The sequence below is a fragment of the Geotrypetes seraphini genome, chromosome 15 (assembly GCF_902459505.1).
Source record: "Geotrypetes seraphini chromosome 15, aGeoSer1.1, whole genome shotgun sequence".
NCBI lineage: Eukaryota > Metazoa > Chordata > Amphibia > Gymnophiona > Dermophiidae > Geotrypetes > Geotrypetes seraphini.
Window position 1 is genome coordinate 37,882,486 of NC_047098.1, and position 15,177 is coordinate 37,897,662.

At 45.7% G+C, this 15,177-nt stretch overlaps 1 protein-coding gene across 3 annotated transcripts in view; it reads left to right on the plus strand.

Moving 5' to 3' along the window:
* ITGAE (integrin subunit alpha E) overlaps positions 1-15,177 on the plus strand; it is a 136,244-nt gene that overhangs the window by 19,655 nt on the left and 101,412 nt on the right. For all 3 annotated transcript variants that reach the window (XM_033921420.1, XM_033921422.1, XM_033921421.1), the window contains 3 exons: positions 1,699-1,764; positions 1,898-2,038; positions 13,827-13,951. In XM_033921420.1, the coding sequence (XP_033777311.1) occupies positions 1,699-1,764; positions 1,898-2,038; positions 13,827-13,951 (332 nt within the window). The remainder of the gene's footprint in view (positions 1-1,698; positions 1,765-1,897; positions 2,039-13,826; positions 13,952-15,177) is intronic.

Genomic DNA, 15,177 nt, shown 5'->3' on the forward strand with positions numbered 1-15,177 from the left:
CCGGGAAATACCATGTTAAGAAAAGAAGAAAATTACAGGGCATCCTTAACAGGATGGTTATTTGCCAAAAGCGTCTTTGAATAAAAATGTCTTTAATTTTGATTTTAAATGAGACAGAGACGTTTCTTCCCTTATATGCAGTGGCACTGCGTTCCATAGGGAAGGTGATGTAACAGAAAATATACACCCCCCCTCTCTTCTACGAAACCACTAGCGGTTTTTAGTGCAGAGAGCCACGCTGAATGGCCCATGCTGCTCCCGATGCTCATTGAGTTCTTATGAGCGTCGGGAGCAGCGTGGGCCATTCGGCGCGGCTTCCCATGCTAGAAACTGCTAGCGCGGTTTCGTAGAAGGGGGGGGGGGGGCGATAGTTGTTCGCATTGTGTTAATATGGTTTAAAGAAGGAATATGCAAGAGATGTTGTGATGCTGAATGGAGTGATCTGGAAGGAGCGTAAGGGATAAGATATCTGTTTATGAACTCCGGACAATTAGAAGCACAGGTTTTGAAGGTTAGAAGGAGAATTTTATTTGTGATTCTGTGATTGACGGGTAACCAGTGAGCTTTCATAGGTAATGGGGTCACATGATCATATTTTTTTTTAATTACTAAGAATTTTGATCGATGTATTTTGAATTATCTATAGTCATTTTATTTCCTTTTGATTTATGCCTTTATAAAGTGCGTTGCAATAATGAAGACAGGAAATAACAAGCGAATGGATTAGGATATTGATAGAGGAGGGATCAAGAAGTTTGATTAATGAACATATCATTTGTAACCTTGCACTGCCAGGCTCTGCACCCAGCCACCCTCCCTCTTTGCCAGGCACTGCACCCTGTTCCCCTCCCTCCCGATGTCGTGCAGGTCTCCACCAGGCCTGCCGTATGACCTGGTGGTCCAGCAGTGGGCCAGGACAAGAGGGATCCCTCCCGCCTCCTGTCCCAGCTGACTCTGACAATCTTTACCTCCTTCCCGCCTCCCCCATGTACCTTTCGAATCCCTGGTGGTCCAGTGGTGTACTGGGACAGAAGCAAGCATCCTGTGCTCCTGCTCCATCCAGAGCCACTAGCTGAATGACTGCCATGAGTTCTCACAGTGTCCAGTCCAAGTCACTAGTACCTGACAAAAACCCAGATAGTAGCAACATCCCATGCTACTGATCCAAGGCAATTGTTAAATTCAAATTCTCACTGCATAAGCACGTGAGCAAAACAGCTCGTAAATAAATAACCACAATATTACTACAAATTTTATAATAGTGTAAGTGAACCCTCAGTGTGTAGTCGTAAACTAAGTGAGCCCAGGCCGAAATGATTACAGCTGTTCTGCTTTCTAAATGCTTAGACTTTGCCAGGATTTATTTGAGTGCAATTTAATCTAATCTAGTCTTCAATTTATATACCGGGTCATCTCCCAACGGAACACGACTCGGTTTACATGTAATTAAGACTAGAGTACATAAGAAGAAGAGCATGAGGCTTGGGGATCTGGAATCTTGCTTACTTTGAGATGCTGGAATGTTGCTACTCTTTGGGTTTTGGCCAGGTACTAGTGACCTGGATTGGCCACTGAGAGAACGGGCTACTGGGCTTGATGGACCATTGGTCTCACCCAGTAAGGCTATTCTTATGTTCTTATAGTGGGGGAAAGGGGATGCATGAGTCTCAGACTGAAACATTCCTGTTTGCTCCTTAGTTGAAGATCTAGCCAACAAGCATCAGTACTACCTCTTCAATCACAGAGAAGAGCCCAAAAGCAGAGGTAAGAGGGGATGAACCCAAGACGTCTGGCATAAAGAATTAGAAAATATTCTGAAGGATCTCCCCTGTTTGCTAAACTACAGGCTTCAGGTTTACCAATGTATGCAATATTCTATTTCTCTTCTATCCTAAAGAAAATGTTTTAGATAAAGAATTTCCAGAAGACAAATCTTTGCAACAGAACAGTGATGAAATGAATAGAAACCGTAAGAACAGGAGGAGAAGGTGGAGGAATGTGGAGGAAGAGCAGAAAAAAAGTAATGATGATGAGATAGGTGAGTATAATCTTTTGAATGGAAGGTGTAGGAGTACGGGGCCATGAAAGCAGATGTCCTGTTCCTGCCCGCATCCATTATGCTGTGAGCTCTACGGCAGTGGCTCCCAACCCTGTCCTGGAGGACCACCAGGCCAATCGGGTTTTCAGGCTAGCCTGAATGAATATGCAAGAAAGAGATTTGCATATAATGGACGTGACAGGCTTGCAAATCTGCTCCATGCATATTCATTAGGGCTAGCCTGAAAACCCGATTGGCCTGGTGGACCTCCAGGACAGGATTAGGAACCACTGCTCTATGGTAGCTTGCAGAGTCCACAGGTATGGTAGGTCCCATTCTAGTTTCTGGGGGCCCTATTTAATCTGCCTGATCCCTACAGAGAGAAAGAGCTAAAGACAGAGCTATCACCTGATCCATTTCCTGGTTTAGGTCAATCCTGTCTTATTGACACTCCTTCTTCAAGTTTCAAGTTTATCGAGCCTTCTAGGTGGTCTACAAAAATGCTAAAACAATGTGCTAAATAAAATACATTTTAACCAAAAACAAACCAGGAGTAATAACAATTTTTAAAGACGTTGACAAACGGGAACAAAAGGGAAGGAAGGGTTAGAACTACAATTGATAGAGAGAAATAGAAGTTGCTTACCTGTAACGGTAGTTCTCCTTGGACAGATGGCCACACAAGAAGGTGACGTCCCCGTGACGGAGCCGACCCGGCAGTCTAAAAGCTGCAAAGCTAAAGAGCTTTGCGCATGTGCCAGCCCTCCCCCCCTAAAGTATCCCACCTGGCCCCTATAAAAGCACACCCCCAACCGGCAAACACAGTTAGGTACAAAGCTGGCGGCAACCATAGGGGAGGCTGGGCGGGATTGTGTGGCTGTAAGATCCATCTGTCCAAGGAGAACTACCATTACAGGTAAGCAACTTCTATTTCTCCCTGGACAGGGATCTTACAGCCACACAAGAAGGTGCCTCCCGAGCTGAAGGTAACAGAATAACAACATGCTATTATAATAATAATAAAGATCTGTTACCTGAGACGGAGAGGAGGAAGGAAGTTGACGCCTCATAAAGCCGCTTGCAGGACCGTAGAACCCAGTGATGCATCTGCGCCGGATTCCACATTAAGGCAGTAGTGCTTGGCAAAGGTAAGAACCCTGGACCAGGTAGCTGCTCGACAGATCTCTTGGAGAGGCGCGAGGCGAAGGTTAGCCCAGGTGGTAGCCATAGCTCGGAGGTCATGAGCCGTGACATGCGGAGGGATCTCCTGAAGAGACGGAGGCGTAACAGTACGCAATGAGCTGGGTAATCCAAGAGGATAATGTCAACTTCGAAACTGGTCTAGGAGAGGAAGTCGGACGGATGGAGAGGAACAACTGAGATGGGCGCTGAGGAGTCGCAGTTCTGTCTAAATAGAGGTGGAGAGCTCTGGCACAGTCCAGTATGTGGAGTCGTTCGGCCTCTGGCGAAGGGTGAGGGGGCGGATGAAAAGTAGGCAGCACAATGGATTGGTTCAAATGGAAGGCCGAGACTACTTTGGGCAGCACTTTGTCATGAAGAAATTGGGTATAGGGACTATAGGATACCAAGGCATGGAGTTCTCCAATTCGGCGAGCCGAGGTAATAGCTACCAGGAATAGAGTCTTCCAGGTAAGGAATTTGAGTGGTACAACAGAGAGAGGTTCAAATGGGGGAGCCATGAGAGCCTGCAGCACGAGGTTGAGATCCCAGACCGGCACCGGAGGTCGAAGGGGGGGATGTAGCCGAAGAAGTCCTTTGAAGAAGCGCTTGACCACAGGATGGCGTGCCAGGGAGACCGCGTCCACGGGGTCGTGATACACTGAGATGGCCACCAGATGAAGGCGAATGGAGTTGTAGGATAATCCGCAGACCTGCAGAGAGGTAAGGTAGCGGAGGACCTGAGCCAAGGGCGAGGTGCTGGGGTGAACACGACGGGTGGAGCACCAGCGCTGGAAACGGGTCCACTTGGCGGAGTAGGAGTGTTGAGTCGCAGGAGCTCTGGAGGCAAGAAGGATGTGTAGGACCTCCGGAGGGAAGGCAGAGTCCCCAGTCACCGTGGGAGCAGGAGCCAGGCTGTCAATTTGAGAGACGGAAGATTGGGGTGAAGCAACTGACCGTCGTGTTGTGTGAGAAGATCCGGGAACTGCGGGAGAATCCAAGGAGCCTGAGAAGCCCGGTTGAGGAGGACGGGGAACCAGGCTTGTCGCGGCCAATACGGTGTGATGAGGATCAGGGAGGCATTGTCTGCGATGGCCTTTTGAAGGAGTTTTCCCAATCAGAGGAATCGGAGGAAACGCATAGAGGAGATGCTGAGACCAGTGGAGGAGGAACGCATCGTCTGCCAGACAGGTTGGTTCTCCGTACCTGGAGCAAAATCTGGGACATTTGGCGTTCGTCTGGGATGCAAAGAGGTTGAAGTGAGGAGTGCCCCATTTTGCAAAAAGTTTTCGCGTAAATGTGCTCTGAAGCGACCATTTGTGAGGACTGAGTTGCCTGCTGAGTCTGTCTGCGAGCTGGTTGTCCGTGCCCGGAAGGTAGACCGCCTGCAGGGTGGAGTGGAGCTGGAGAGCGAGGTTCCAAATGGAGACTGCTTCGCGGGATAGGCGAGAGGAGCCCATCCCCCCCTGTTTGTTCACATAGAACATGGCAACCTGGTTGTCGGTGCGGATTCGGATGATCTGACTGTGCAAGTGATGTTGGAACACCTGCAGAGCAAGATGGATGGCATGCAGTTCCAGGAAGTTGATGCTGCAGCGAGCTAATGCGGGGGACCAGGTGCCCTGCGTGGACCAAGAGAGGAGATGAGCGCCCCAGCCTTTCTTGGAGGCATCCGTTGTGATGGTGACAGTAGGCTGAGGAGGATGAAATGGAAGCCCGTGAGAGAGGGGATCCACGTGAAACCACCATTGCAAGTCCTGAAGCACTTGGGGCGTTAATTGTAGATGCGTGGAAAGAGGCTGAAGGGACTGGTTCCAATGGGTTTTGAGAAACCATTGGATAGGCCTCATCTTTAGGCGAGCAAACTGCAGCACTTGCACTGTGGCCGCCATGTGTCCTAGCAAGGTGAGAACGTCCCTGGCTGTGACCCAGAGCCCTGGGTACCAGGGGGACATCAGTTGTTGGATGACTTGTGCTCGCAATGACGGGAGGAAAACCATAGCCTGCTGAGTCTGAAAAGTTGCCCCGATGAATTGCAGCGATTGAGATGGGAGGAGATGGGACTTTGGAAAATTGAGGAGAAATCCCAACTGTAGAAGGAGGTTGACGGTTTGGCTCAAAGCGTGGCGGGCGAGGCAGGGCGTCATAGCCGAAATGAGCCAGTCGTCCAGGTAGGGGAAGATGGGCAGGCCCTGTATGCGCAGATGTGCTACTATGGGGATGACACATTTGGAAAAGACCCTTGGTGCTGACGAGAGGCCAAAGGGGAGAACCGTGTATTGGTAGTGAAGGTTCTGAAACACAAAACGGAGATACTGCCTGTGAGAGGGATGTATGGGAATATGCAGATAGGCATCCTGAAGGTCTATGGACGTGAGCCAAGCGTCGATTTGGAGCAGAGGAGCAATGGCGGAGATCGAGAGCATGCGGAACCTTTCCTTTAATATGAATTTGTTTAGGTTCCGTAGGTCCAAAATCGGGCGAACGCCCCCCGTCTTCTTTGGAATGAGGAAGTATCGGGAATAGAACCCCTGGCCCCACTGGTGTTCGGGGACCGGCTCTACGGCCCGAATGTCCAGCCACCGAGACAACTCCTGTTGCAAAGGAAGCAGGTGAGATGGTTGGAGGGACTGGTGGGACGGGGGGCACCAAGGAGGAGGAGCCAGGAAGCGAAGGCGGTATCCATGTTGAATGATGCGCAAGACCCAGGTGTCTGTGGTTATATCCCGCCAGGTCTGGAGAAAAAACCTCAACCGACCTCCCACCGGGACAGCGGGAAGGGGAGGGTTGTCAAAAAGAGGGTTGGGGCTTCTGGCCCGCAGGTTGAGCGGGTTTAGGAGAGCGACGGTCTCTGGGGGCTCTGTTGGAGGATTGCTGTCGATAGGGCCGAAACTGCTTCTGCGGATATGGAGCAAACTGTCTGGCAGAAGAAAACGACTTCCTGGTCTGGAACTGCCGTTGAGAAGGTAGCTGCTTCTTAAAGGGCTGTTTTGAGTGATGTGTGGTATCCTCCTCCAGAGCATCCAGTGTGGTGCAATCCTCTTTAAGCCCCTCAATAAGATCCTTAACCTTGTCTCCAAACAAGCTGTCTCTGAGACAAGGAGCATCTGCCACCTTTGCATGGATGTCCACCCCCAGTTTAGAGCATTGCAACCATGCCAGTCTGTGGGTGGAAATACCTGTAGCCGCTCCCCTCATGGCGGTATCAAAGGCATCGTCAGCCGCCCGGATAAGGTTCTTGGAGCATTCTTCGAAGTTGGAGAGGACGGCATTAAAAGCCTCCTGCGTGGGCACCGGTAAGGTCTCGACCAGTTTTCTCATATCCTCCATGTTGGAATAGAGGTATTGGGTGTAGAAGAACTAATGGATGGCAATTCGCCCAGACAGCATGGAATTTTGGTATGCTCGTTTACCCATGGAGTCCATGATGCGCATCTCGCGGAGTGGTGGAGTAGATGCGAAGTCTTTGGAGGACTTGGATTTCTGCAAGGCAGAGCGGACAACCAGGGATTGGTGAGGGAGTTGAGTTTTGTCAAACCCCGCTACATCCTGAACCTTGTATTTGTGTTCCAAACTGCGTTTCGTGACCTGGACGAGTAGGGGGTGTTCCATATTGCTTTCTGAGAATCAGCCAGAGTAGCATGAAGGGGTAAAGAGACCACTTCTTTTGGAATATGAAAATACTTAAGCACCTGAAGCCTCTGTTCCCGGGGGTCCGGCTGGGCCGTGGTGGTCAATTGTAAAGAAGACGCCATCTTGGACAGGAAGCGTGGGTAGGAGGTGTCTTCCGGGGGTGATGCCCTATCCCGCTCAGACGGAGTATCCTCATGAGCCAGAGAAGAGAGCAGGGGATCCATCTGTAGATCAGGCGAGGGAGAGCGCGAGGAGGAAGTATAGTAAGATTCCAGTTCCGCCGCCATAGAAGAGGTAGTGGAGACAGAGTCGGAGAGATGGGCATCATGCTGGACCAGATGAGGTGCGGATGTAAGCTGAGTGCCCTGTTCAATAGGCTGAGCGGAGAGGAGCGGAGGAGATGCAGAAAGCAGTTGTCGTTGCTGAAAGAGCTGGAACTGCTGGAAAAGTTGAAGAAGTGCAGGCTGCATCAGAGGCTGAGACTGGTGAGAGAGCTGGGGAGGATCCTGGGTTGGAGCAGCAGCAGCAGACAGTGTAGGAGGAGAGCCCGAGGAGGAGGAGGAACTAGAGGAGATAAGATGTTTAGCTTTCCTCTTCAGTTTCCTGGGTGGGCTGGCTGAAGCAGAGTGCAGATGCCGGTCTGGGGAGGCAGAACGCTGGGCTGCAGGCTCTGTATGAGAAGGAGCACGGTGCCGACGGCTGGAGTCAGTCGGTGCCAAGGGCGGGACCGAGAGAGAGCGATCCTGCCGGGATTGGCCAGTGGGAGCAGTCACTGAGCCAATAGGCAGTGGAGGAGCAAGTAAGCCAATAGGCAGCGTCCCTGCGTGTGACGTCATCGGCCCCGACGTGCCACACGCAGGAGACGCTGGTGCCTGAGCTGGTTTGCGAAGCACCATCTTCGGCACCTTGGGAGGCGGTCCCTGCGGCTCCGATGCTCCTTGCTGGCAGGCGGAGGAGAGAGCGGAGGCCGCGTTCGGGAGCTCAAATTCTTTTAGTTTAAGCGCTCGAATTTTGAGCGAGCGCTTGTTTAATTTAGCGCAGTGAGCGCAGGAAGACGTCCGGTGGAGGGGACCCAGGCAACGGATACAGGAGGCGTGCGGGTCAGTCGCCGACATCTTGAGGTCGCACGTGGAGCAGCGTTTAAAACCAGGTTTGGCTTTTTCAGGCATGCTAAACCAGAGCGCTGCTAAATCAAAATTGTGTAGAAGAGAAATGTTGGTAATAAAAGTTGAAGCGATAAGGAAACGGGGTGACCCCGTTAAGACTACCGAGTCGGATAGATCGCGGAAACTTTTAAAACTGTGTTTGCCGGTTGGGGGTGTGCTTTTATAGGGGCCAGGTGGGATACTTTAGGGGGGGAGGGCTGGCACATGCGCAAAGCTCTTTAGCTTTGCAGCTTTTAGACTGCCGGGTCAGCTCTGTCACGGGGACGTCACCTTCTTGTGTGGCTGTAAGATCCCTGTCCAGGGAGAAAGAGAACATGCAAGGGGAAGAATAACAAGGGAGGGGGTGCACTTTGAGACTTATTACAAATGGAAGAAAGATTATAAATCCCACTGTGGAAACTATGTGACCATAGAGCACTGGAAGAAGCAATGGCTATCCCCAAGTCTATCTCAATAACTGTTTATGCACTTTTCCTATGGGAACTTGTCCACACCTTTTATAAACCCAATTACAGTAACTGCTTTTAGCATATCCTCTGGCAACAACTTAGGTGTGAAATTAAAAAAAAAAATTTTGATTTGTTTTAAATGTACTGCTTAATACCTATTCCATTCCACTCAGGATTTTATAGTCCTCTATTATTTCTAATCTAATCTAATCAGGATTTCTTAATCACACTTCTCCAGACTAAGTTCAAGGCGATTTACAAGTTAAGAGACCCATGCAACATCATGGGGAAAAGTTATATCACAGAGAAAGAGAAGATAGAACTGTTATAAAAGGGAGAGAGTTACAAAACAAAACAAAATCCCATTGTGGAGGAAGGTTATATTGTTGCGAGAGGGGAGCACCTAAGGAAATTAAGGATAATTCAGAATATAGCTGTTCGATTGATTTTTGGTTTAAAAATGAATGACCATATTAGTCCATATTATCGTTTACTTCATTGGCTGCCTTTGGAGGCAACAGTATTATTCAAATTTTCCTGTATCTGCTTTAAGCTGATATTGGGATTGTCTCCAGCTTACCTTTTTCCTCATTTTGTGTTGCATAGACCATCAAGAGAAACTAGAAACTTCTATTTATTTGCTTATCCAAAAATTAATGGGTGTCGATATAAGACCTTCTTAGATAGGACCCTAGCATTGGAAGCTGGTAGGCAACAATCTTGGTTAGTTAAATGTATTCAGCAAGCTATGTTATCCTATTGCAGTTTTCGGAAATTAATTAAGACCGCTTTGTTAGATAAGTTTATTACTTAGTGAGTTTTATTATTGAAATTCTATTTTACAAATATTTGTATTTTTTACTGTATTATTGTATTTCGCTGATTGTCCAGCTCTTTTTAGGGTAAACCGCCTAGAACTTTTGGTTATGGCGGTATAAAAGAATAAAGTTATTATTGTTATTATTACAATGCATTAAGGAGTAGGCCTATGTAACAACATAGGGAAAAGTTACATCAAATGGAAGTAGGGGAGGAGGAACTACAAAGGCTACATTATTGCAATAGGGGAGACAGTTACAATGTACTGTGGAGAACGGTTACATTATCAGAAGAAATTGCAGAGGCACTGAGTTAAATCAATAGGTAAACTTTCAATCTTTTCCTGAAGGCAAGGTAGTTCTGTTCAGTCCTTATGAGGTTCTCGTAGCGACGTACGTGAAGAGGGCATTGAATATCCGCTTATACTTCACTCCCTCGGAGGTGGGGGGGGGGGGGACGATCAGCTGGTGGGTGTTGTTTATCCTGGTTGAGGAAGAAGAAGGTGGAGGATATTTCTCTCCATAGCCATCTCTTCTCCAAGCTGAAGAACCCTAACTTCTTTAGATTTTCCTTCTATAAAAGTCTCATTCCATCCCTTTATCATTTGGGTTGCCATTCTCTGTGCCTTTTCTAATTTCACTACATCTTTTGATATACAGAACAATAACCAGTACCGCATACAGTACTTAATGTACACTACAGAGGCGCTATGACATTCTTTGGGTCTGATATACAGCTGGTGGCAATCGGCATTTTGCTGACTACCACTGGCATTAAACCCCCCAAAAATTCAATGCCAGTGCATGTCCAGACTCCAGCATTAAATTTCCAGATAAAGAGAGCCAGCTAACTATTAATGTGGGACCCAGCAGTGTGTACTTGTTGACCAATAGGGGTGAAGGAGAGAGGAAGAAAAGTTGGACTCCTGGAGGGACAAAGAGAGATGTTGGTTGGGGAACAGAACGAGGTCTGGAGGATAGAAGAGGTGCACACAGTATATATAATAAGATTTTGCCGACTACTTTACTGGAAAAATTAATAACATTAGGAAATCTTTAAAAAAAAATTTACTACCTTCAAATGATTCTGAACAAGTTAATCCAGACTTACTATCCTCTAAGTGTTCAAAATTCAAAATACCTAGCTTAAATGAGATTGAAATTACTCTAAAAACTCTGAATATCAGAAGTTCTAAAGCTGATCAAATACCACCATTAATTCTCAAACAATATTTTGACATCTTTGGACCTTTGATTCATGTATTAGTTACAGAAAGTTTAAATCAACACACAGTGCCCTTGGATTGGAAAAAGTCATATATTCGCCCTATTATTAAAGAAAAAAATATTGGTCATGCAGACCTGTCTAATTATAGACCAATTTCTAACATCCCATTTTTGGCAAAATTAACAGAAAAAATTGTTTTCAACCAAATTTCAGAGTTTGTAGAACAAACTAATGTGTTACATCCGAATCAAACTGGTTTTAGACAACACCATAGTACGGAACATTCCCTTATTGGTATGACAACATCCATTCAATATTTTTTAGATCATCATCAATCGGTGCTGTTAACTTCCCTTGATCTTTCAGCAGCGTTTGATACGATTGATCATCAATTACTCCTTGCTAGACTCCAATCTATTGGGGTTACAGATGAAGTTCTAGCTTGGTTTACATCTTACTTCAGTGATCGTACATCCACAGTTATCTTCAATGAATCTTCATCCCTACCTTCACAGATTTCACATGGGGTTCCACAAGGATCTATTCTTTCACCTTTGCTTTTTAATATCTTTCTTGCACCACTAATGACATTATGCCTATCCGTAGGTTTTCATGTTTTTGCCTATGCCGATGATATACAGCTATTGCATCCATTAAATAATAATAATATAAACGAAATTTCGGCTATTAATGGAAAACTTGATCAAGTTCATCATTGGCTGGATAAAAACAGACTGGCTCTTAATATCAAAAAAACTAACGTTATGCTCTTTCCATGGAAGGATAGTTTTCCTCTTGTTACTCCTATTTCAATTCAAAACGTTCCCCTACAATCAGTCAAAAATACAAAAATTTTAGGGGTAATCTTCGATAATAAACTTACTTATCATGATCACATCAGTAACATTGTGAAAACTACCTTTTATAGGTTACGTAAAATTCGCTCCATCTCTAAATTTCTTTGTCCCAAAGCACTTAATATACTGATTCACTCTTTGGTGATGTCTAAAATCGACTACTGCAATTCTTTATTTAAAGGAATTGCGTTACACGAAATAAAACGATTACAAATTATACAAAATGCATCAATTAAATTAATAACCAAGTCTAAAAAATTTGATCATGTAACACCACTTCTCAAAAATGCTCATTGGCTACCAGTCATTCACAGAATTACTTATAAACTATGTATAATTATTTTTAAAACCCTATATAACAAGACCCCTGCATTTTTATTTAGGTTTCTAATTTCATATACTGCAAAGAGAATTTTACGATCTAGTGAACAAAATTTATTATCTATTCCATCACTAAAAATTATTAATACGAGACGACAATTTATCTTTTCTTGTACCTCACCGCAGACTTGGAACGCCCTCCCTATTTTTTTACGGGAGGAGAAGGAGTTTGGGAAATTTAAAAATGAGTTAAAAACCTTCTTTTTCAAAGATGCCTTCGCAACCTAATTTTACTATTTTATTGTCTTATTTAACTTTGCTATACTTTTGTTAATTATTACCCCTTTTTATTTTCCCTTAATGTCTTTTCTTTACTTTAAGAATTGTATTTCTTCCCTCCTTACCCATTGTTTAGTAATGTTAATTTAATATTTAAGTATTTGTACGTTTTGTTTTGTCCCCTAAACAAATGTGAATTTTAAAGTGTACATCGCTTAGAAATCCTGATTAAGCGATTAATCAAGTCACCTAATAAACTTGAAACTTGAAAACTTGAACTTGAAACATAATAAAGACATATGGGGGGGGGGCAGTGGCATACCAAGGGGGGGGGGGTTGGAGGGAGGCGGTCCACCCCGGGTGCAGCCTTGGGGGGGGGGTGCACAGCCGGACAGATCCAGAAAATTCCTGGGCTGCGACGGCACTCAGCGGCATCGGCGCCCCCCTGCCCCGCGACAGCACTCAAGTTCGACCTCCTTCTCCCGGCATCAGCAGAACTTCAGATCGGCAACAGGTGCTCAGTCAAAAGCTTCCCCTGACTCAGCTTCCTGTTTCCGCCCAGGCAGTTCAGTCTGGGGAAGCTTTTGACTGAGCACCTGTTGCTGATCTGAAGTTCTGCTGATGTCGGGAGAAGGAGGCCAAACTTGAATGCTGTTGCGGGGCGCCGATGCTGCTGAGTGCCGTCATGGAAGGGGGGAGGGCGCTGATGCCGCTGAGTGTCGTCGCAGCCCAGGAATTTTCCGGACCTGTCCGGCTGTGTACCCCCCCTAAGGTTGCACCCGGGGTGGACCGCCCCCCCTCTGCCTCCCCCTTGGTACGCCACTGGGGGGGTCTTTTACTAAGGCATGCTAGCCGATTTAGCACATGCTAAATACTAATGCGTCTATAGAATATAATGGGCACATTCGCACTTAGCGCGCATTAAATCGGCTAGCGCATCTTAGTAAAAGAGGGGTTATATGTTTGCTATTTTTATTGTTGGTAGATCATTTGGACTTGGTCATTATAAAAGTAGCTCGCAAGCCCCAAAAATTGTGGGCACCCCTGATCTAGACCATACCATACCATTACATATTGTTGCTTATACCCCACAAATTTATTTATTTAACTTGTTTTCTATCCCGTCGTCCCCAAAGAGCTCAGGACGGGTTACAGGTGAACATCCATAATATACAGTTGACAGGTTACAATTTGCCGTTGTCAACTGGAGAGAGGCATCTGGGTTTTACCTCTATTGAAAGTGAAACTTGGATGTCTCAGTCTGTCCTCCTTTTTCTGATCTTTATTGAACTAAAAACTGTGGTCAATACGGATGGCGTTATCAAGTTAGGGACCCAGCCTTGAGAAAGCGTTTCATCGTAAAATGTGTCGGCACAAGAAGTCCCTATACTGACCACAAATTAAAAGATAAGTGATCTTATAATGATTTCTTAAATTATTTAAAATATTTAACATATAATAAATTAAAAATGGTATAAAATTTAAGGAGAAAACTATTAAAAAATATAATTAAGATTGATCCAGGGAAGATTCTACACATCAAGCTTAACGTTGTGATAAAATTTGAACGTGGAGTGGTGCATCTGAGGATCAATATAGCATTCTAGGGAGCTAGATTCTGAGGTTTGAATCTATTTTTGTTGTGGATATAAATAGTGAATGCTATACTATAACCAAGTGCCTTATATTGATTGAATCTCCTTTTTCTGGAGCCATGTGGTAACCCTAATATGACACATAGCCCAAAAGAGCTCTAAAATACCATTTGAAAACTCTACACATTTAGAGCAACCAGGGGGCAACGCTAGCAAGGAGATTCTACTCTGGGTGCTTTAAGTCTGCCACCTTCTGCTTTCAGATGACCCTGGAACAGAGATTGCAATTGTTCTGGATGGATCAGGAAGCATTGACCCGGAAGATTTCCAAAGAGCCAAGGATTTTATCTCAAACATGATGAAATCGTTTTGGCAAAAATGCATAGAGGTACGAGCCACCTGATTCTAAATAAGTCCAAGTCTTCAATAGCCTAAATTCTGTAATAGGTCTAACCAAAGCAGTACAGAGCTTATCATTGATTCCTATTCTAATAATCCATTCTAAGCCCACGAAGACTGTATTGTTTGAAAGGATGTAAGAGATGTAAGCTAGTGCCCTCCCCCTTCCCAAATATAATGAACACTACAGGACTATTATGGTAGTCTCTGTTTGCTTGACTCTACCACTGTGTTGTATTAAGAGAGCAGGGGCATAGCCAGACCTACCATTTCGGGTGGGCTCAGATCTAACCTGGTCAGGTCCTTTTCACCCCCACCCCTATACATACATAAATTTAAATCTTCCCCTCTGCCCCTGCATCCATCACTCCCTCTCTCTTCCCTTCCCTTCCCTCTGCACCAAATCAGCATCTGCTCCTTTGGGAACCTGTGGCCATGCATTTATCCATCTCTTTCTAAAGCCCCCATTGGATGTACCTCAAAGCTGCTGCCAGTATAGGTTTTCCTCTATTGCATTCCCGTCCTTGATGATGTCACTTCCTGTTTCTTCACAGGCAGGGACATGGTAGAGAAAAGCCTGCAGAGCCAGTGCAGGTTGCCTAAAAATGTTTATGTTTACATTCACTGTATTGCACCGTTAATAATTGAAAACTAATAAAGATTTACAAAAAAAAAAAAAGATGTCACCAATAGCAATTCCTATGAGGTAGACCGGGGGTGGGGCTCAGAAACAAATGGATAGATGCAGGGCTGAGTTGGAGAAGAGGAGAGAGGGGAGGGAGAAGCCACCACTGAGGTGTTTTGGGGCCTCATTGACCACTGGAATAGGTGGGCCTGAGGCAAGAATGGGTGGGCCAAGCTCAACCATGGCTATGCCACTGTAACGTCACTGTAACAGAGAATTTCTAGTTACTTTTAATGTTAAGCCTAGCTCCAGTATCTGGTCTCTTGCATTCCTAACACTGATTAATGTTAGCAGTGAATGTTTCATATTTCACTGAGGGAAGGAGTAAAACACGGACCTTACGGACCTCGTGGATCTAAAACCGCACGTCCTTAAAAAATCTGAGGTCCGTGCCACTTGTAGTTTCTGGCTCTGACAGACCTCTATGATAATTTAGCTCTGACAGATCCTAATGCTTTTCCCTCCCTATGCTGAGACTAGCAGCAAAACTTTTGCCCTGAGGTCTGTGCCACTTTTAGTCTCAGCATAGG